Consider the following 23,993-nt stretch of genomic DNA (forward strand, 5'->3'; position numbering starts at 1 on the left):
TTTTGGGGTTTATCCAATGTAAAGTTTGAAAACTTATTTTCTTAACTTAGCCTCCAAGCTTTTGTGAATGGCAAGTTACATATTTTATGGGGGACCTTAGAGGATATTTTGAAGAGTCTCATCTATAAATATAGGCCTTCTCCTCCTTGGAAAATCATTGTAAACTTGTTGAGATCTATCAAAATGTGAATTTTTTCATGAGGCAAAAGGTTGTATATGTGAATTTTCTTCTTTTGTTTGGTTGATCAAATTTTTCAAAGACAAATTTTAGAGCAGCACAAAGTTACTAGAAGGCTAAGCCATTCGATCCAAAAAGTTTTCGAAGAGGAGGTCTATTGTTCATCTCGCATCTTCTCTCAATTGATTCAAGGTATTATTGTTCTCTTTTCGAACACGATTTGCCCTCCCCTCTAGAGGTAAATAGCCTTATCTTCAATACTTGTTGATTGTTTGGTTGGAGGATTCTCTTCTTGGAAGGCCCTCTTAGTGGGTTTTTGGTTCTATTACTTGTCTTGTTTTTTATGCTAGGGCTATATCCTTGGTGTTCCACCTAGTTTTCAGTTATGAATTAAAAATTCATAAACTAAAATACCTATATATATATATATATATTATATATATATATATATATATATATATATATATATATATATATATATATATCTATATATATATATATATATATTATTCAAATAATAAAATAAATAAACATAAATGATTAATTAATAAATTATCAAGTAGATTTAGTAATATTGAAGGGACATCATTTCCAAAAGACATGTCTTTCTATTTTGGCATGGCCAGTCAACTCCTATATGAGGAGAACCGCCATAGCCATGTAATCATCATTCAGTTTATACAATTAATAAAATATATTATGATTACGTTTCATTCCTATGTGTCTGAAATCTAAGGGCGTGAGCGTACAAGAGCAATTTAGTCACAACAGTGATATCAGAGCGACAATCTTCTCGCCTGGAAAAACTCCACGCCACCCTCCCAGCCTTCCCCCTACCATCATTCCTCGCTTCACTACAACCATTGTTTTGCTATACCTACAGCTCCCCGTGGCCACTTCCGTTGTCTACCGACTATTTCGTTGTCACCACTGCGTTGAAGCCTGGCATCATTGCCCTGTCCGTCGTAAAATCGCTGCCTCGTGCTCTCAACCGTCCACCCTATCTCCTGCTCCCGTTGGTTGTCCACGTCCCTTGGTTTCTGCTCCCATTACCATACTCCTGCATCACAGAAACCTGTCCGCTGTCTGTAGTTAACTTGACCGGCCGACAACGACACTGCCAAGTGTCAACAACTCTACCAGGGGTCATAACGATTGGTCGAATGATCAAGCCATCAACCAACATGCTCCGGTCAACGACTATGTCGTTTCAAGCATAGTTGATCTGATTGTGATAACATATAATTTAATTAAAATTTGTTAATTAATATAAATTAATTAATAACAGTGACAATGTAAAAAAAATTCAAAAGGAACTCAATAAGATAAATAAGTGCCTTGATAATATCAAGAAATCAGTTAGTAAACAAGACCAAATGGCCGATGATATCACAAAATTAAAAAGCATGATGAGCAAGTTTATGGGAAAGGACAATCCACCCTCAGCCTCACAAAGTCACAAAACTCTGGAAGAGGGAAATTCTCCAAATCATGATTTCCTGATACACAAGAGGCTGCAAATACCGCAACTACACTAGTCTTCAATTCCTACTTCAACAAAAGACATAGTCAACAGAACAACAGAAGTGGATGGAGAAGTTGTTAGCTTTCGACCTAGAGATATCACACAAGAAAGGGAAGGAAAATGTTGTAGCTGATGCACTCTCACATAAGGATGAAGGCAACACAACATGCATCGCCATGGTAGTCATTCCTAAATGGCTAGATGAAATAAGCGCTGAATATGCCAAATATGAGGATTGTGATTCTATGATTGAAAATATCCATCCATATACCAATTTTGAGTGGAAGAATGACATAATATGGTACAAAGGAAGAATTCACCTAACACCAACATCCAAATTTGAGGCGAAAATTCTAAAGGAATCGCACAGTTCTCCTGTAGCCGAACATGTCGGTTTTTTCAAAACTCACTGTTGTTCTCTGAGATGATTCTAGGTTAGTTAATCATGCCAGAGCATCTAAAATGTTTTGTTTGTTTTAAATTTTTTTGGATGACCAATGTTATGAACAGTTGGAAAACAGGTGTTTAAACCTTAACAGTTGCCAAATAGGATGAAAGGGTTGTCTATTTGTCTAAAATAGTTAATTGATTTAAATTGAGTGAATAGTAGAGTCTTAAGGAATTATAACTTACTAAATATTCAGACAAAATATTTAATTGATTATAAGAAAGAAAGCAGATAAACAATGTTTGTTTGGTCAACAAAATATATTTAATCTAATGCAAATGGTTGTGACAATTTATTGATATAGAGGAGTTTATAATAATAGACAATTTTATAAACTATTCTCTAGTTATTGTTTATAACTTCACTGGGGATTTAAGACTGACTGAATCTCAGTTTCATCTTACCCAAATTTCTGCATAAAGGCTTAAATACATGAAGAAAAACATAATGAAATGAACACATAAGAAAAACTTACAAGAAGACAAAACTATAGTAGGCAAATTCAAAATCCTTTCATTAATTTAAAGCAAATCTCCAGTTCGATTACAATTTTTCTTTGAAAGCTCATCCAAGGGTTCAACCCTTAATAACTCGAAGGAGGAGTTATTTATACAGAAATAAGATATCTTCTAGAGACATTTTTAAACAAAAATACAAAAATAGTACAAAACTATAGGAATCTTAAAACTACTAAAGTGCTGGCAATATCTTTCAGGAATTTGTTGATGATTTGGTCCCCAAAATGTGCTGCCCAGCTGTCTGTCAGTTGGTGACAAAAGTTACTCGATAGTTTCACATAAGTGATCCCACCTGTCTTGACTTGGTATGGAAAGATTAACCAATTTCCTGTAAACTTCATCAACTTCGGTATACTTTTCAAAAGTGGGCTTATTAACAAAAATGTGTTTAATTTCATGGTTGATTGTTAAATCAAAATCTAAAGACTCTAACATTTGTTTCCCTGTAAGACGACCCTTTATACCTGCAAAACTAGCTTTATCAGTTGCAATTGAATAAAGCTTTTGACAATATTCCTCTAAACTGATCAACCTGTCATTTGGTGCCACTAATCTTGGTAGTCCTCTCTGGTTGAGTAAGTTGAACTTGAAATGAAACCTTTGGACAATAGTTTTCAAGTTTTGGCACTTGGTCTCCAACTGCGTCATGAGATTCTTTTTCTGCAAAACCTTCTTAATCTCCAAAATAGTTTCAGTCCTATCCACAATCTGTATCTGCTCCAACTCGGCTTTGGTTTTTGAATTTAGAACTTTGATCATGTCTGTGGCTTCACTTGGTTTATCCTTAAGAAGTTCTCTAACTTCTTCTATAGTTGTTTGGCACCTATCTATCAGCTCTTCTTGTTCAAAAATAATCTGTATGGAAGGAGAAACTTCAATTATAGCCTCCCTGATATCTGCCCAAATACTTTCCTTGGCTTGGGCCAAGGTAGGAGCCATTAATGACTCATTTTCCAACTCTTTTATCATTCTGGCCAATATATGGGTCTTCTGCATCTCTTCAACATAAAGAGTCTCATTTTTAATCTTCTGAGTCTCCAGGTTCTTAAATTTTTTGTGAAGCCTTTCATTCTCTTGTTTCTCTTGAGTCAGCTCTTGTATGACTTTGTTCAAATCTCCTGTTGTTGATGTGGACTCTATTGTTGCTGATGTCGATTCCCTTGCTATCCTTGACATTGTAATAGGTATAGCTGTAATTGGAGCTATGGCTAGTTGAGTAGATTGCTCTTTTTCTTTAAGCAATTTCTCAATTTGCTCTTCCATTGTTTTTATCTGTACATTTTGCTCAATGATCAGCTTGAGCATCTCTTCTTTGTGCTGCTCACTTTCTACTATCTCCTTGGTTTGAGAATCTTTTGTAGAAGGTAGTTTAAGTTGTTTCCTTAATGCTTAAATGATTGCATTCTTCTTTCTAATAATGTCCTCTACATCTTTAACATCAGTGGGATCATACCCAATTTTTTTTTTTTTAACAACATCGTCTACTTGTCTATTATAAAACTTGTAATTCAAATTTCTATTACAATAAGGGGGGAGTTCCGAGAGATGATATTCAAAATTGGGTTCGCAGACCCATAGTTCTCTTGGCTCCTCTTAACTATACTTAAAGCTGAACATAAACGGCTATATTGCCTTACAAAGGATCCTCCTATCCAACTATAGTTGCAGTGCATGAGGGTTAAGGGGAGTGTTGGGTGACCGAGTCATCAGGGAGAGGTTCCCTACGGCTCACTCTTGTTGAAGCTTCTCCTTGCTGGCTTTCTGTTAAGGTGCGGAGATGATCTATTACTGCTTCCATGTGTATGCAGCGATCCTTGAGGTCTTCAATGTCTTTTTTCCTCTTCTCCAACTTCTTACGTTTGGAGTTTCTGTCCGCATGGAAGTCCTCCGTTAGTTCTTTCACCTGTTTCTTCAGGGCGTTAATCATAACAACATGAGCCTTGCACATATGACAGTCTCTGTTATTGAAGATGTTGTCCATTGGGTTCCTTGGTTGCTGCTGATTGGCTTGCTGGTTATTCTGATCCGCCATCTTACTAGGAGCGATGTCTACTTTGTCGAAGGCAAGGAAATTGGGAGGCTTGCCTTTTATGAGGCTGAACTGCTTGACTAGAGCAAAGTGTAGATAGGAGCCCTGTTGCTGATTGCGAACACTGCTTGAAACACAAGCCCAATGGTTAGTCTTATAAAAACCACAGATAAGGAAAAGATTGTTTACCCTGCGCAGAGAGAAACCGGTTAAGTCTCCCCTCGAAATGCAGTGCCAAAAACGATGCCGGCTGCCACAGTGAGCGGAGAGATGCCGACGGTTGCTGTCCGCTGAGAGGGTCTCAGAGTTTCTTTGATCCTCAGTGCTGGCCTTGCTGCTATGAAGGAGACCGCCTTGGCCCTTCCTCCGATCCAAAAGAGCTCTCCGTCTCTCTCTGGGATTGAGATGGATTGTGAGAACCGTGGTGTGCTTACTGAGATTTAAAAGGCTGAAACGGGCGTTCTCCCACTCGTGCTTGGGAGTGGAGGATCTGATCTTGTCTGTCAAAAAAGGATTTGAGGTGATGTGTCTCAGTCCTTGAAATCTGAAGCAGGTATGGGCGCTGTCACGCCTTCTATCACTTCCTGAAGTGTGTCGAAGAGGACCCCTGATGAAAGCTTCATTGCTCGGATCCTGAAGCCGATTCACCGTCCTGTTTGCCCAGTTTTGGCAGTCGAGAGGGATTTGGAGAGCAGAAGATCGCTGATGCCCTGATCTGTTGTCTCGAGTTGGATGCCTGAGGTGACCTCTAGTCAGATACATGGGGATCACGAGTTGACTAAGGGATATCTTGTTCATAGATTTCCTCATTCTCCCTCACCTGGCCCGTGGGTCTTCTTATGGCCTTGTTAGCCAGCTCATCAGCTGTCGTGTTGTGTAATCTGAGGATGTGTTTGTAGGTTACATTGCCCATACCCCTGGCTTGTTCCGAAATTCTGTCTTTTATTCTATTCAGAGCACATTGTTTGAAGTTGTTCCCTGTGTTCATTGCAGCAATAAGGATAGCTGAGTCCCCCAACACAAGGAGGTTTTGGATGCCCATTTTCCATGCTATGGAGACCCCCAGCAGGAGACTATAGGCCTCAGCTTTATTGTTTGACAAATTCCCCAAGCTCCATTCATAAGTGGCCATCGTTCTACCTTGGGGGTCCCTTATTACTCCCCCTGCTCCAGCTATGCCTGGATTGTTTTTAGAGGCCCCATCAAAGTGGAGCGTGTGCTTCTTTTGCCTTTGAATCCAATTGTTTACTTCCTCTCTTGACCCTCTGATCTTCCAATCATTCTGTCCAGATCCTTTAATTAGCTTGCATTTTGGTATTATCCTGTAATTGAATCTTTGTATCCATTCTTTCACCTGCTCGACTGTGTAGTCCGGATCTGCATGTTGGATCCCATTTGCTTCAATGGTTTCAGTTATAAGCGCAATAGTTTTGGCCAGGATACTTGGGACACTAGGTTTTTTATCTTTGAAAATGCTTGCGTTTCTGGCAAGCCATAACTGCCAGCATAGGTTGGAAGGAATGCTGGACCAGAGTCTCTTGGCGAGGGTCATGTTTTTGTTTGCGAAAGGGAAGAGTCTCCCCCAGCCTTTCTGAAGGAGAGAGACCTGGTTGGGTAGATCCCCAATCTCAAGAGGACTGGTTATGAGTTTCCAGCAGGACGAAGCAATTGGGCATTCTATGAATAAATGGTTAAGATTTTCTTCCTCTTTCTTGCACATAAAGCAAATTGAAGGCCCCTGGATCCCCTTTTTTCTAAGATTTTCTGCTGTAAGGAGCTTGCCATGGAGCAAGGTCCAATTGAAGAATTTGATCTTCGGAAGGCTCTCGATTTTCCAGGCATTCTTGTGATATTGCCAGTTGTTTAACACTGCTTGGTTTTGGAGCGCTTTATAACCTTCCTTGACCGAATAATTGCCTCCATTAGGATCCCATATGTAGCTGTCATCTTTCCCTATGCTTGAAGGAGCTGCTCCTGCCAATGAGAGTTTGAGGTTATTCCAAAGATCCTTTAGTCCATCCGGGAGGTGCCTTATTTTCCATCCTTTCCATCTGCCATGATCCCAATTTGAGATGTCAAAGAGGGTTGTGAGATTTGTGTCCAACATCCACTGTTGCAGCGGCCTCAGGTGAGGGAGTTTTTCCTTGGCTTCCTGGCCCATTATTCTATCCCTCCATATGCTGGTTTGTTTCCCATTGCCTGGGACTTTGGAGATATGAGACTTGAGAAGAGGCAATGTTTTCTTGATCAGCTTCCAGACCGGGGTGCACTGCCTTTCCATGATTGTGTCTGAGAGTATGTTGCTGTTGCTCCCACTCAAGTATTTCCTTTTGAGAACCTCTGCCCACCAGGAACCCTTCTCGGTTAAAATTCTCCATATTAACTTGAATCCCATTGCCAAGTTTGCAAGTCTGGGGACTCTAATTCCCAAGCCTCCTTTTTCTATGGGAAGGATGACCTTTTCCCACTTAACAAGGCTGAATTTTTTCGTTTCTTGCTTTCCTCCCTTCCAAAGGAAGCTTCTGAGGATCAGCTCCATATGTTTGTGAATGCTTGAAGGGGCAAGCGTTATGGCGAATTGATAGATAGGGAGGGCTGAAAGGATGGATTTGATAAGGGTAGTTCTACCAGCCAGATTGAGCCAGTGCATCCCCCAACCTTGAAGTTTTCCTCTCATCTTCTCAACTAGTTTGACCCATACTTCACTTTTGATTGACTCTCTCGCAAGCGGAAGTCCTAAATACATAAAGTGTGACCAGCTTGATTGGGCTGGGATTTCCAAAATCAAAGAGATCCTTTGAGTTATATATCTTGGGACGTTCCATGTATATATCTTGCATTTGTTGTTGTTTAATTTGCCCCCCGAGGCTTGAAGGAAGAGATCCAGGATGGCCTTGAATCTTCTTGCCATAAGGCTTGAGGCTCCACCTATTAGCAGTGTGTCATCTGCGAATAGGGAGTGGTTGATCCCTTTAGCTCCTCTTATTATGTCCACTCCAGTTATTTCCTTCAGCCTTCTCTTGTTTTCCAAATGCAGACTTAGGGTTTCCGCCATGATAATATAGAGGAAGGGGGAGAGAGGGCAGCCTTGCCTCAATCCTCTAGTGCTTTTGAAAGCTCTGCAAGGCCTCCCATTGATTAGCGGGGCTGTCCAATTCTGAGAAACACATTCCATGACCCTTTCGATGAAGAGCCTTGAGACCCCAAATTTTGCCAGCACTTTCTCCAAAAAGGAGTGATTTACCCTGTCAAAAGCGCTGGCCATGTCCAGCTTTATTATCATGCCTTTCTCCTTTCTAGCTATGCTGCTGTGTATTGCCTCTTGTATCAAAATTACATTATCAGTTATGTGTCTCTTGGGGAGGAACCCTCCTTGGTTGTCCGAGATAATTGAGGGTAGAATTTGTTTCAGCCTATTTGCCAGAATCTTTGAGATTATTTTATAAGAGACATTGCATAAAGAGATAGGTCTGAACCTATCAAAGGATTGGGGGCTTGGCTCTTTTGGGATGAGAGCTAGAAACGAGGATTTGACACTGCTGCCCAATTTGTTTTTTAGGTGGAAGTTTCTCACCATTCTGAGAAAATCTTTTTTGATGATTTCCCAATGAGTTTTATAGAAACTTACCGTGAAACCGTCCGGCCCTGGAGCTTTGTCAAGGGGCATGCTGTTAATGGACCATTCCACCTCTTCTATGGATATTTCTTTGTCCAAATCGCTGTTTTGAGCTTCTGTAACCTTCTTTTCGATGATGTTGATGAAATCTGGGTTGTCTTCATACTGCGGGTCAGCTGAGAGCAGCGAGTGGAAATGATTTGTGGCAGCCTCCTTAATTTCCTCTCTGTCTGTTATCTCTTTCTCATTGAAGGTTATCTTATCTATATTATTTCCAGCTCTCCGTACCTTGAGACAATTGTGAAAAAACGATGTATTTTTGTCCCCCGAGTTGAGCCAGAGGCATCTGGACTTTTGCCTTAGCTCCTCCTCTTCTTTTCGGTGCTGGTTGTATAATGCTTTGTACAGCTCACCTTCTACCTTTTGATCTTCCTCCGTTTCTTGGACTGACTCCTTATCCTGGTTCCATTTCTCCAAGTTTCTTTGCAGCTCGTTTTTTGCCTTCCTTTCCTCATTTGCGTGGTTTCTAGCCCAGTTTTTTATGGCAATCCTTAGTTGTTTAATCTTTGATTCCCAAACAAAATGTGGAGATCCTATTATCTCTGTCCTCCATGTTTCTTTCACCAGGGTTTTGAAATCCTCGTTGGCGTCCCAGACCTTGTTATATTTGAATGGAAGCGGGCCCAGGTCCTCTTCTTTCTCTAAGTGCAGCGCCACGGGCTTATGATCCGAAGTGTATCCCTGTATGATTGAACTGTGGATCCTTTGGAAGTTGATTGCTGCACTCTCCTGAACAAGAATTCTGTCAAGTCTCTCTTTGATATTACTCCTTCCTGTCCTCTTATTTGACCACGTGTAACGTCCATTTTGTGGAGGGATATCTATGAATTTGTGAGCTTGGATGATTTCCTCCAATTTGTCTCTGAATGGATCTGTGAAATACTTCCCTCCTAGTTTTTCCTCTGCGTTCCTAATTAGGTTCAAGTCTCCTCCAAGGAAGATCTTCTTCCCTTGTGAGGTCTCAATGTCTGCTTTCAGAGAATCCCAACATGTGGCTTTGTCTCTGAAGTGGGGAGGTGCATACACATTGTAAATTGTGAATTCCTCCTTCTGATCTGAACTTTGCATGTCAATTCTGATCCACCATCTGTTTTGATTGTTTCTTATGAGAGTCCAATTGCTTTTTTTCCATAATACTCCTATGCCTCCTGAGGCTCCTGAGGCGCTCGTGGCTATTCCTTCATACCTTCTGTTTTTTGAAATGCTGTGTTGAAATTCTTGATCGCTGATTTTGGTCTCCTGGAGTAGGAGGAAGTCTGGTTGTTCTGTTTTGATTAGATCTCGGACTGCGTTTGCCTTAAGGGAGGAGCCCATCCCCCTACAGTTCCAAGAGACCAAAATCATCATTTACCTGTTTTGTTGTGAGTCCCACTTTTCTCCTTCATCTTCTCGCCACTTCCCTTGTTCTTGTCCAGGTATGTGTCTATTGGTTGTTGAGTTCCTGTGGTCATCTCTTTTGCTGCATTCTCGTCTCTTATTTCCTTGTTCGATTTTCTTCCAACTTTCCTTGGTGGATCCGTGGCTGCAATGTTTTCCTTTGTTTTGTTTCTTGTTAAGATCCTTTCCACTGTATGAGGAGGGGAAGCCTGAGGGGGGGAGGAAGGGGGGGTTCTTTTGCCCTTGGGGGATGGAGGGGGAGATGAGGGTTCCTCTGAGGCTAGGGTTTCAAAGGGATTGGAGGATGAGGGGATGGATTGGTCTATGCTTGCGGGGACAGAGGAGGGGGGAGGGGTTTCGGAATGAGGAGCCTCTGGTTCAGGGGGAGGGTTTGATTTCTTTTTTTTCCTGACAACTTCCCATGCTTCCTCTGGGGATTCAGGGTTGGCATTAATTTCTGGTCTAGCTTTAGAGCACCTATTTGCAAAATGACCATATTCATGACATACCTTACATTTAAAGGGGAGTTGCTCGTAGTCCACCTGCTGGATATGCGTCCACTGATCCACTCTGAGCTTGACTGCCTCTGGTAGCCCTTTGCCCAAATCCACTTCTACACAGATCCTCGCACATGCATGCATGTTTTCTTTTGGCTCCGATCTGTCCACGTACTTTCCTATTGCGTTTCCGATTGCTCTAACTGATTCGTCTGCCCAGCAGTGGAGCGGCAGATGCGGAAGGCGAACCCATACAGGGACTGCGTTGGGGACATCCATTTCTGGATCGAAGTCCGGGGTCCAGCGATTGAGGTACAGGCCTCTAGTGTCCATGAAATAAGGTCCATTCCTGAAGATTAGATTTCGATCCTCCACTGTTTCGAAGAGGAAGGTGAAAAAGCCTCTTCCACAAAACCTTATCGCTATTTTCCCCTGAACCATGGCGTTCCAGTTTCTTTCCACCCAACGCTGGACCGTTCTGGGGGAGGGCCATAGTCCCGTGAACTGACCAACCAGACCCCTTTCTGCCAAGGCTACAGCGGATCTCCTTGGGAGAGATGGGGGGAGAGGGATTTCCGGGATTTCATCGAGCTTCTTGATAAATTTTGAGGCGGAAGGTCGGATCCTTTCAGAATTGTTCTCTGGGATGAGTGTTGCAAAAGCTTTCTCCATGTCAGCCTGTCCAGAATCGGGAGAGCCCATCGTGCCAGGGGAGCTCCTCTGATGACGGGAGAAAGAATGAAGGGGCAGGAGGCCCAGCTGAGAGGGAGCAGTAGAAGGCTGCCCGCAGGGGCAGCGCGAGCTGAAGGAGGCAGGGCAGAAGGCCCAGGATGCAGGGAAGGCGGTCAGCGGAGGGGGAGGCACGCAGCAGGGGCTGCGGCCCGGCAGCGGGCCTGCCAAGCGCAGTCAGAGGCTCAGGGTTTCCAACTGCGGGAGGTCTCCATCGCTCCAGCGCGCGCGCTCGTCCGGGATCATACCCAATTTTAATCATTGAATCTTCTAATGATTTTACTCTGTTATCCCTTGCCAAAGAGGATATCTTTTCTATCTTCAATTGTGACTATACATTTGAAAGAGCTGTCTTGAGTTTTGATAATTCCATAGCAGTGTTGGTCATGGTAGAGAAAAGAATCTCACCAGACTGCCTATGCATATCCATCTGATTGATTGGATGTATCTGGTTGGCATCAAAAGAAAATACAATCTTCTTATAATCTAAAGAAGCCTTTGGAAAAGGCACTTGGGTTTGTAGGAATGCCATTTGCATCCTGCCTTTTTCACTATCAAAAGTTGTCAATACCCTGTTTTGTGAAGTTGATGTCTGTTTCCAAAACTGAGCATATACATTTGCCTTCAAAGATTCATTCTTCTGTTTAATTTCAAAGAAATTAGTGAAGATGTTTGGCTCCTCTTGCTCAATTAATCCTACAAACTCGGTGATCTCCAACAAATTTTGTGAAACTGAAGAGGAAGATGGAGGTGTGATTACAATTTCTTCTATCCTTGTAGAAACCTGTGAATCATCCAAATTGATGATTATATGCTCTTTTTGACCTAGAGTAGTAGTGCCTTTGGAGTCGGTCCTTTATTTCTTCTGGTAATGAATGAATTCTTTTTCACCTTTTGCTGATGATGAAGATTCTTCTTTGGGTCTCTTGTCCTGCCTTCTTTGAGAAGTGGGAGTCTCGAGAGTAGAAGGAGGTAAAAGGAGGTAAGATCTATTCTTCTGCTTCTTGAAGTGTATTCTCCTCCCACTGTTCTTGATTTCTGTACTTCTCAATCTCTGGTCTTGGAGTATGATTGTAAGGTATGATTTTGAGTTCCACCCTTAAGTTGGAGATTATACCGAATGTGTCATAAGACCAAGTGAAACTTGGCTGGAATCCCATCTGTTTGAGGATTGAATCTGCTTCAATACCTGTTGATCTGGTATTACAAATAAATGATCCTACCTGTGACTTGATTTTGAACTAAGACTTCCTTTTCCCTAAAATGAAATGTAGTTCATCCATATTAATCATTTGCCTAATATATTCCAGAGAGAAAATTCTCATTGGAACATATTTGGGCAATTTGTACGGAGCTAGTTCACAGCCATACACTCTAATCTCTGTATAATTCTGGTAAAGGTACTGGTCTCCTATCTTGGCTTGGTCACTTAGGTGCAGGGTCCTTTTGATTTTTGGACTGATCCTGGGCTCGCTCTGGCTGCTGAGAAGTTGTGCAACTGGATGAATAAAACAGTGGATGAAGTCTAAAAATTTGAACTCAGTTGAGTTCCTCCTGATCAATGATGTCCACTGTGTGACTGCTTGAATCACTTGCTCATCATCCTGCTTGTGTAAAACAAAAGGTAACCCGTCTCCCCGTTGAAAAATAATCATATGCACTAACACAGAGGAATATTTAAACACTCCTTTAGTAGTAATTTTCATCAATTGTTCATGCATACTTTCAACCAAAAATTGACTATAATTATACATGAAAGCAGGTTTGTTTTCTTTAGAAAAAATGGATAGATAACCTAGGATAAATTCATCTACCCATTGATCTGTTTGGTAACCTAACAAGCAAGAAATTAGGGAAATGATGTGTTTAGCTCTCTCAGGTAACATTGATGTTGGATAAGGAGGGTCCTTTTTAGGAAGTTCAACATCTTCTGGGAGGAAGATCTCAAAAGTTTGAGCTCTTTGGGGGAAAGTGAGTTTATGGTATAGGTCCATTAAAACAGCAGTGCAGAAAAAGATGAGGGAATTGTTTTCAGGGATCAGAAGCATCTTGTTGATAGTTTTAGGGGTGATAAATATCAGAATGTCTCCATTATGAGCTACCACAGTTCTTTGTAAGGGATTATACTTAGCTTGACACCACATGACTAAATCAGGAAAAATATGGGTATGAGGAAACATATACATGGGCAATAGGGATTCCCATAAGTTAATTTCACCTTCAGAGTCCTGATAAGTCTGCTTTAACCAATGGTGCAATTCGAACATGTCGAATTTGCACTCTGTATCAGTAATTTTGAAGAACTAGTCAGCTAAGGGAATATGATCTAGGTCTAAGGCATTAAAGGCTTTGGAATTTTCCTGTGATGAAGATTGACTAGCAGAGGGCTGGTCTTTTCTTTTAGGAGCCATAATTTGCAGAATTAATATGAAAAGATAACAAAAGATTAGGGATGAAAATACCTAAAGGTTTGTTACTCTGATGGTAAATTCAACTGCAGTGGAACAGAAGCAAGAAATAGTGAAACTTAGAAAACCAGTGAATCGGGATATAAGACAAGTTAGGGAAAATTGTGTAATAGGGGTGAGGGAATTATTTATAACCGTGAATGGAATACCATTACGGGAAAAGCCGTTGAATGGAAATATTTGCATTTATGGCAGAAGGAGGAACAATAACGATAGGAAAAATGGATGGTGGATAGAACACACGCGGCATGTAATGATTGGGAATGGATGGCACGGGAAGGGAGTTACTATTGGCACGATAAAGGAAGGTGCAGGAAAGGATAGGCGGACTTTGGAGGGGGGGTGGTGGTAAGCGGTAATGAGCAGGGGGCTACGAAGTGCGGAGGAGCTACCACGTTGCTAGGGGCCTGCGTGGGATGAAACCACTTTTCGGACCCACCCCCCCTTGCCATTATCGTGCAACAATGGGAGGGGGTGTGAAATTGTTGATCTAGGAAAGGAAGCGAATCATTGTCTGATTGTGTTCGACACTTAGCGCTTGGCGATAAAATCCTTTTTTTCATTTTGTAACTTTGACTTAAAACTTTTACAACGTTTATTTGTATACAAATTAATCACCATAAAAGGTAATTAAGTCCTAATCTAATCTTAATCTAACTATTGGTGCATTTGGACTAACAACCATTATTTTGCCTAATTTATTTGTAACCCTAATCTAATATATCTTTGGCCAAATTTTGAACATATTAGGCCATCATTTATTCTATTCTAATCTATATAATAATGTTCTACCAAGATTAAACAGTTTGGTGAACTTATTCACTAATCTAAAACATAAATTTAAATGATTTGATCATGATTAAATAGTATGATTCAAATCAACAAAGGTTGTAGCATTTAAACAAGCTACACACAAAACCTTAATTTATTACAATGCAATTTATTTATTTGAAGTGGCATTTAAACATACACACTTATACAAATTTTGATTTTCTTTTGATGGGGTTTCATTTCATCTTTTTTTTTCCCTCATATTTTCATTTTTATTCTTTATTTTTTCATACCCTCTTTTATAAATAAAAACTAACTTATCAAAAATAAAACATGTTACAACACTTACTACAACATACGACAATCATTCTATTGGAAAGGTATGAGCAAGGAAATCCAAAAATATGTTGCGGAATGTGATGTTTGTCAAAGGAATAACAATGAAAATATCCCAACCCCCAGTTTACTACACCCACTACACATTCCAAGTCAAAAATGGGAGGAGATTTCGATGGACTTCATTGAAGGACTACCTGCATTTGACTGAAAGGACAAGATATTTGTAGTAGTCAACAGACTCACTAAATATGCCCATTTTATGGCTATAAAAAAACACACACAACTAAGCAAATTGCGGATATGTTTTGTAAAAGCATATAAAAACTACATGGGTTTCCGAAGGTCATAGTAAGTGATAGAGACACAAGGTTTAAAGGTAATTTTTGGAAGGAATTCTGCCAACAAGCATGAATATCCCTCAACATGAGTTCAACCTATCACCCCCAGACAGATGGCCAAACTGAAGTCGTAAATAAATGCTTGGAAACGTATCTTTGTTGCTTTGTCACCGACAAACAAAACAAATGGACCCAGTGGCTACATCTGGAAAAATGGTGGTATAACACCACCTACCATACGTCGGCTAAAATGACACCTTTCCAAGCTCTCTATGGTTATGAACCACCCAAATTGAAGGACTTTGCACTACTCGATTCTAAGGTTCCAACAGTAAAAAACCACTTAGAAGAAAACCAAAGAATCAACTTATTAAAAGAAAATCTAACCAAGGCACGTAATAGAATGAAACAACAAGCCGACCAACACCGCATTGAAAGAGAGTTCGAAGAAGGAGATTGGGTCTTTGTTAGGCTCTAACGTTTTAGGCAATTGTCATTAAAACAACAAGGGAAAAATAAGCTATCACCTAAATATTATGGCCTGTGTCAAATAATAAAAAAAAAAAGTAGCGTAGCTTATGGATTGAAGTTACCAAACAATTGTCGAATCCATAATACCTTCCATGTATCAAGTCTCATGAAAGTACTAGGGCAAAACCAAATAGCTCAAACAGAGATACCAGAGACCGATGAAGAAGGAAGAATCGTCCTAGAACTTGAAGGTATACTTGCTACCAGGGAGAAGGTATTACAGTCCAAGACGATTAAGGAGTACCTCATCAAATAGAAGAAATTATCGGAGGAAGACTCATCTTGGGAGTCAGAATGTTTTCTTCAACAACACCCAACCTTACCTATGCTTTGAGGATAAAGCATTTTTAAGGGAGACACAATGTTATGAATTAAAAATTCATAAACTAAAATACCTATATATATTATTCAAATAATAAAATAAATAAAACATAAATGATTAATTAATAAATTATTAAGTAGATTTAGTAATATTGAAGGGACATCATTTCCAAAAGACATGTCTTTCTATTTTGGCATGGCCAGTCAACTCCTATATGAGGAGAACTGCCATAGCCATGTAATCATCATTCAGTTTATACAATTAATAAAATATATTATGATTACATTTCATTCCTATGTGTCCGAAATCTAAGTGTGTGAGCGTATAAGAGCAATTTAGTCACAAAATTTTCCAAAACCTTAAGCATTGAGATACCAAATTAAGAGAGGACATAATTCCTTGTCCTTGACTCTTGCGGAAGAAGGATCATATCCTGATTCCAACAATTTGCAATAATTTTATTTGTAAATTTGTAATTAGTTTTAATTATAAGAAAAACCCTAAAAAAATTATATATTTCCAAAAATCAAATTACTTATAAAAATATAAAAAATATTTCAATAATGAATATCTCATTCAGTTGTGGTTTACATTGATGTTATTGATTTACCTATTGGTACAATCAGCACAAAAATTGTAATTTTGGGGAGCCCTAAGCCCTAAGGCTATGTGACCCTCATTAATTTTCCCTATATTGTTGTAGTAATTACATTTCCAAGTCTTTTGAAGCTAATTATAGGTTTTGTAAATGATCTACATCAATTGGAAGAGATTGGAGGCAAACCCTTGGCTTGGTGTTATGAAACCAACTCACAAAAAGATAAAAAAGAAAGATCAACACCTTAGAATTCAGCCTCTTCGAGGGGGGCAACCTCCTATACATTACACAAATGAACAATTCTTGGATGATACAAATGACAAGACCTCCTTTCTATATATAGGAGTCTAAGGGGTCAAAATATAATCAGAGCCGACATAACAATAATAATGTAAGGGCACAATAATAACAATAGCGGGCTTCTATGGGGCACAATAATAACAATATGGGGACTACATGGGCACAACAATATAATCAGGGGGTTGTACTAATAACAATAATGGGTTACACTAGTAGTATAGGGACCTAACATGCCCCTCTCCTTCAAAAAGTGTTGTCCTCAACTCTTGAGTAGTTCTTGATGCTTTTGTATAAATTCTTGTCCTCCCATGTGGAATCTTCAGCGGGTAAGTTCTTCCACTTGATGAGATACTCTGAAATTGATCTATTTTGTAGCTTTCGATTTCTCGGTTTTTTGACTGCTTCAGGTTCCAATATGATTTTTCCTTCCTTTTCAAGTTCTCGCAAAACTGTTTGAACTGGGATTTTCTGCAACTTTTGATTGAGTTCCCACTCCTTTGGGCATATGGATATATGTAAGGCCTGATGTTTGGAGGAACACTTCGTGGAATCAAATGAATAGCATGATCATGATCACGAATAGGTGGGAGGCCTTTGGGAGTCTCAAATACCTTGGAATGATTGTCCAAAACATTTTGGAAATCTAGAGAAATACATGATTTCGATGTGGGATCCTCTAGTGAACATAATTGTGCAATTACACCCCATTGTTCTTTATTTAGAAGCTTTTTCATGCTGTTAGAGTTGATTATCTTTCCAGGTTTTCCTCTGATACCCCTCAATTCAACTTCTTTTCCTTCCCAAAAAAATTTCAAGAAAAGTTCTTGAAAATTAAAAGCTATCGTACCCAAAGATTGTAGCCATTGGACTCCTAGTAAAACATCAGCACCACCCATTGGAATGGAAAGCATTGGGCTATTCAATACATACTCTCCCATGGATAGCTTGATATTATGGCACTTTCCAGAGCAATTTATGGTTCCTCCACTTGCAACCATCACTTGACACTCTAGTGCTGGATATATGAAGCAATTCAATTCCTTGGCTATCTTACAATCAATAAAATTATGGGTACTGCCCGAATCAATCAACATTCTTACCTTTTTCTTCTTGATATGTCCTTCTATCTTGATAGTTTGAGGAGTGGTAATTTCTTCCAATGCATTACAAGATATGGTCGGATTGATTTCTTGAGACTCGATGTGATCTTTCAATTCTTGAACATTTTTCTTCTTGATATGTCCTTCTATATTGATAGTTTGAGGAGTGGTAATTCCGTCCAATGCATTACAAGATATGGTTGGATTCATTTCTTCTTTCTCTATGTGATCTTTCACTTCTTGAACCTTTTTCTTCTTGATATGTCCTTCTATCTTGAGAGTTTAAGGAGAGGTAATTCTTTCCAATGCTTTACAATATATGGTCGGATTCATTTCTTCTTTCTCTGGGATTGGTTCCTGGTGTATATACTCTTCTTTTGACATTTCTTGATCATTTTCTTCGTCCTCTCCACAATCAATGTAAAATAATTTCTTCTCAACACAATTATGAACTTTAATGTATTTGTTATCACAGTTGTAACAAAACCCTTTTTCTCTTTTTCTTCCAATTGTTGTGGTGTAACCCTTGTAGGTTGTGGAAGACTAGGAGAAACAACATTTCCATCTTTATAGTTGTGAGGGGTAGACTTCTTTGTTGCCATAATTTTGCTTTCCACTTTGTAACAAAACCCTTTTTCTCTTTTTTCTTCCAATTGTTGTGGTGTTGCTCTAAAGGAGGTGTTGCTCTTTGTATCCTCATAATGTGCTATCATTTCCTCCGTGAAAATTGACCACGTAACAAGTTTTTTACGAGAACAAAGCCCTTTATACCATAAAAATTGATCCGGTTCTAAATATGAAGATGCAATACATACCTTTTGTAACAGTGGTACACCATGTAGATCAAAATATTGCTCCATCTGTAGTATCCAATTTACTGGATCTTTTCCATCAAACTTCCTCATATCGCCTTTTCTTGATTTTAGGAGCTCGATCTTGAAATGACTGTAATTCTGTATTTTCAGATCTCAAAGTTCTAAAATTGTTTCCTGCAGTAGCCCTCTGAGTCCTCTTTCTAACCCCGCAAGTCTGATCAGAATTTGATTCTCCAAGAAAGAGTTATGCCCAATCTCCTAAGATGACCTGATTATATAATGTTTCAATATAGCGAACTTGTATGACGTGCCACGTGTCACTGCTTCGACCTTCGGATCTGAAAACTATGCACAGAAAACTACAGTCCATCCTCTTTCTATACATTCTTATGAAATTTCAATTTGTAGTTCAGAGAGAAAGTTATGACGATTTTCCCAAGGTCCCCTATTTGCGATGTAATTTGGGAGTCTGCAAAAACCCTAACTTCCTCAGATCATATATCCGAAAATATAGCGAGACAAGATCTGAAATTTGGACCCGAGATTCAGAACGATTTCTTCTCAAATGGGTTTTTGCTTTAGCTTCTGAAACTTCATATCGAAAATACCTCGATGCCCTGTTTTAGATGAAATTCTGGAGCTTGCAAAAACCCTAACTTCCTTAGATCATATCTCCGAAAATATAGCGAAACAAGATCTGAAATTCAGACACGCGGTTCAGCAAGATTTCTTCTCAAATGGGTTTTTTTTGTAGCGTTTGAAACATCACAGAAAAAAGTTATAGTGAAAATGGCACGATGACCTGTTTGGAGCAGCGAAACCCTAGAATCCAAATCTTTGGTACCAAATGTTATGAAATTAGCTCACAAAAAGATAGAAAAGATAGATCAACGCCTTAAAAATAAGCCTCTTTGAGGGGGCAACCTCCTTTACATTACACAAATGAAAAATTCTTGGATGATACAAATGACAAGACCTCCTTTATATATATAGGAGTCTAAGGGGTCATAATATAATCAGAGCCGACATAACAATAATAATTTAAGGGCACAATAATAACAATAGTGGGCTTCTATGGGGCAAAATAATAACAATATGGGGACTACATGGGCACAACAATATAATAAGGGGGTTGTACTAATAACAATAAAGTGTTACACTAGTAGTATAGGGACCTAACACTTGGGATATGTGAAAACCAAGATAAAATGTTTTGTATCTATTAAATTTGATCTAAAGAGGTTTTCATTGACTAATTGTTGCTATTAGATCATATGTTGACTATCCAAAAGGATTTGCTGTTCTGATCATTATTTTTGGCTAAGTCAATTTTCAACCCTCACAGTTGTGGGGTTGTTTTTGAGCAATTGTATTGCAAATTTAATATATGATGTAAGAGCATCAATCCCTAGGCAACTTATTTTGCCTAGACCCAAAGGGGTCACAAAATCTTCCAAAGGGGAAGGAATCTCCCTCAAAACAAATTGTATAAAAGTAGGAAATTGTGATGTAAATACAAATGAGAATCTAGGTTGTTAGTTTGTTAGCACTCTTAACCATGTGGCTCATTGTAACAATTCCCAATAGTAGGTTGAGTTATTGGTTGTTTTAATGAGCTAGTGTTTGGCCAAATGGGCTTTCGGAAATGTGACAAGTGTCAAATTAGGTGTTAGCGATTAAGAACACGTGTCCAAAGACGATCTCCATTTTATACTTTGTCCCATAGTGAATGTAAATATTTGTATAAAAGTAGAAGGGAGCTCAAGAGATAGAGCTCAGGAGTGTTGAAGCCAAGGGGCCTCAGATAAAGAGCCCATGTAAAGGTTTTTGTAAATATTTCCTCCATAATTTATAGTAGAAATAGAGTTTTTCTTGTCTTTTCAATTCTTTGTTGGAGTGTGAATTAATGTCGCTTTTGAATTTGAAGTGTTCATTCTTGAATGACACATAGACTATGTGGAAGGAGTGTTTCACAAGGTCACTCAAGAAGGATTATATGTGTTGTGATTAGTCAGGTGTAATAGAATTGTGTAAGCCAAACCCTGGCGTGATGAACACATAGCATTGGCAAATAAATCTCTAACGCTCAGAAATCTATCAACTTGCGTTGGATTCAAAGTCATGACTTTGAGGTCACAATGAGGGAAAGTAAGAAAATTTTAGGGCAATCTCGCTTCCAAATCAGTTGAAAGGAAAAGTTGTGGGGACTCAGGATTGAGCTGCAGCAACCATTAAGTATGTTTAAGTTTGGGAATACAAGGTGCAACACTATCGTTCTTTGTTTGAGAGCGCGAACGTTAAATCCTACGCAACCTCAACAGTTGAGTGACGTTGAGGCAGCAGGATCGAAAACTAAGAGCGTTAAATCCTACGCAATGTCAACGGTTGAGTGACGTTGAGGCTGCAGGATCGCAAACTAAGAGGTGTTGGGGTGCGACAAGGCAAATGACGCCAAGACATACCCGGATCCCAGAAAAAAACTTGGAGGTCTTAACATCATGTGGGTTGTTGAAACCTTTGAATGTTTGTTGGTGGTGGCCCCGACCTCGGACTTGGCTTATATTCATACTTGGCTGAATATTTGAGCTTATCCGGCCCTTGCAAAGTGATCCCTGGGAAATCGTTCGAACCTCTGAAATTCCCTGGACCGGAGTAGTCGAAGCTGAATCCAGTGTGGACCCACACCTCCGGCACTCATAACACATTCGGGCATAATCAAGTGTAGAACATCTTGGACCAATTGTTGGAATTAAGGCCACATCAACAAGATGCTGGTCACCACCGAATGCACATCAACCATAGATTGGTGTTGAACCAACCGTTGGCTTGCAGGCCATCAAAGAATCAAGTTGCATTACAATGATACTAATGTGGGGAAATCTGAAGCGATTCCAAAAGGAACGAGCGACGTTCGAGGATGAGGCTGCGGGTCGTAACGCAGGTGGTTAAAAGAGAGGAAAGTGGCAACAAAGGGGAATTTCTAGAGCTGTGGATTTAACACAGTGAAAACCAACCGATCTACAGTCTTGGTTTTAGAGACATGTGTGATTTTCCCACATAACATTCAAAGTCAAATTAGAGCCGAAATAGGGAGGTTCCAGAGAAACCAATGGGATTGCGTCAATATCTTTCAAACTATTTGTTCAAATTTAGTGTTCTTGTGCTTCTTGGAAAACTCTTTGATAATACTAACATCTCCAACAAAGTCCCTTGAGTTTCAGGTTCACTAAGGGCTATCTTCAGGCCCTTAAAGTGGCCCTGGCTTGTTGCACTCTTAAAAAATGTTAAAATTACAAGTTTGAACAACAAGTATTTTGACTTCTTACAGCCATATAGAACAGGCATAACAACCCTATTTTGTCTTCTATTCTGATAAGAAGTTTTTATATTCAATTTGTGGTGTTTTCAAAGTCTTTTTCTTAGCATATTGAATAATTTCTCACCGTTGGTATACAGTGTTATTTCACTATTGTATCATAAATCAGATCAGAATTTGATCATTTAATTAACTCCTACCTCTTCCATATACTCCATATAAGCACTGGTCTACTTATTCTTCTGGTCTACTTATTCTTTGGTTGAGTTGTTGTTTGTAGGGATACCACCCATGGCATTTAGTGGCATTTAGTGGGAGTTGACTTAAAAAGCGAGCTGAATATGCTGAGGTGACATTGGATGTACTCGTAATTGTGCTTACCATATAATAGTCTTGGTTGAACCTTGCCAACACTGCTAATTTGTGTGGTAACAGACACTAAGTTGCAAAGGTCAACAACGTTCAATTCACAAACTAATGGACAGATTGAAGTGGTGAATAGGACTTTGGTGCATTTGTTGTAGGGATACAATCGAAAAATCCCAAGATATGGGATGAAAGTTTAGCATATATTCAGCAGTGTTAAAATTGGGATGTGTATTCATCTACCAACATGTGACCCTTTGAGACATGTATGGGCTATCTTCTGCAAGCCCCATTTCATCCTGTACTTGAGCAGTGGCAAGGAATCAAGGATTCAAATGAGCAGCGGCAAGCAATCAAGGATTCAAAAGAATCAGGGGTAGATAAGAAAACAAATTTGTTGAGAGAATTAGGTAGATCCATCCAGAGGTGCAAGAACAGCTGGCCAAGGCTTAAAAGAAGTTTAAGGCCAGGAATGATCAGTATTGGACAAAGCATCATTTCTAAGTATGGTGTGGCTGCACTTGAGCAAGTAATCTAACGGCAATGACGAATTTCCAGGTCCTTCATTCAACTGCTGCACATTTTTCTGGTCAATATCTAGGATGTATAAGTGGCTTTGAGCTTGCTGAGATGTAACAAAGAAATTTCACCAAAAGTTGTACAGGAAAAAAATTCAGAAGAAAACCTTGGTCCCTAAGGCCAGATATCCCATTTTATCTAGCTATTGATCTGGAAGGCTACCCTTTTATTTGTCAGTCTAATTGCTGAAGGCCTCCAAAGAGGACATGTAGATCACGTTCAAGCACCATCTTCTCTAACTACATTAATGATCATTGAAAAAAAGAAAATGGATTCAACCGTGAGTATGGATTTATAACCGAAATCAATGTAAGTACCTTTTCTGTCTGTGGGAGCTTGGCAAGGAAGTGCATAAGAGGCTGATTATATTCTTCAAACGAGGTGATGGAATCAGCTGTAACAGGACTTGTACCAGCACTCATCAGATCGATTGCTGACACCTTGTGACCATCTTTCTCAAGAAGCTCCACAATCTTATACCAGCACCATGCTCCATGCATAGCTCCATGAACCAATACAAAATGTATTCCTCCTGCTGCTATATTTTCACAATCCATGTTTTTCTTTTCCTGTGCTATGTTTTCAGCTTCCAATTTTATTAGCTAATCATCCACTTCACAAGCTATCCTTAAAACTCTATTATATTATGGGTCCCGATTGTCTTGCATGTAAATTATCTTATCCTTTCTTTTTCTAAGATCAACTCTTCTTCTCTTAGTCTGGAACCAGACATGTCTAAGTGTAATAAATTCCAGAAATTCTCATTCTGTTATGTTGGTGTACATACATCATGTGGTTAAGTGTATTTAGGTCAGTAATATTGTGCATATTTGCCTTATTACTGCTTGGTAAATGAACCGCCCAACTACCTGTCTAGGCCGGGTTCCTCTCAGTATATAAAGGAGAGGTTGTATATTTTATATTTTTCTGCATTTTATGGATATCATTGTTGAGTTTGTATTTTTTATATTCTCTCATTTTATGGACATCATTGTACTCAACAATCCCTTTGATCTACCTTGTGGTCAATAGTTACATATAAATATAATTAAATTATCTTATCTATATATATTATATTATTTCTCTCTATTCCTCCTATTATGTTGATGTTCTGTTTTTTTCTTACAGAATTCAAGTTAACGCATGATCCTGGTTAGTACTCTTTGTTTTTTT

General features: G+C 39.3%; 1 protein-coding gene across 3 annotated transcripts in view; it reads right to left on the minus strand.

Annotated features, from left to right (window-relative positions):
• LOC149263673 (methylesterase 17-like) overlaps window positions 1–23,720 on the minus strand; it is a 208,705-nt gene extending 184,985 nt beyond the window's left edge. The window contains exon 1 of one of the 3 annotated variants that reach the window (XM_089426579.1): window positions 23,138–23,720. In XM_089426579.1, the coding sequence (XP_089282705.1) occupies window positions 23,138–23,377 (240 nt within the window). In that variant the 5' untranslated portion in view covers window positions 23,378–23,720. The remainder of the gene's footprint in view (window positions 1–23,137) is intronic. The other 2 variants (XM_089426584.1, XM_089426582.1) reach the window with 2 other exon arrangements.
• Window positions 23,721–23,993: the final 273 nt, after the last annotated feature.

This window comes from Pinus tabuliformis, chromosome 6, assembly GCF_031772625.1.
Source record: "Pinus tabuliformis cultivar Carrire ecotype Pingquan chromosome 6, CPIR1, whole genome shotgun sequence".
Lineage (NCBI taxonomy): Eukaryota > Viridiplantae > Streptophyta > Pinopsida > Pinales > Pinaceae > Pinus > Pinus tabuliformis.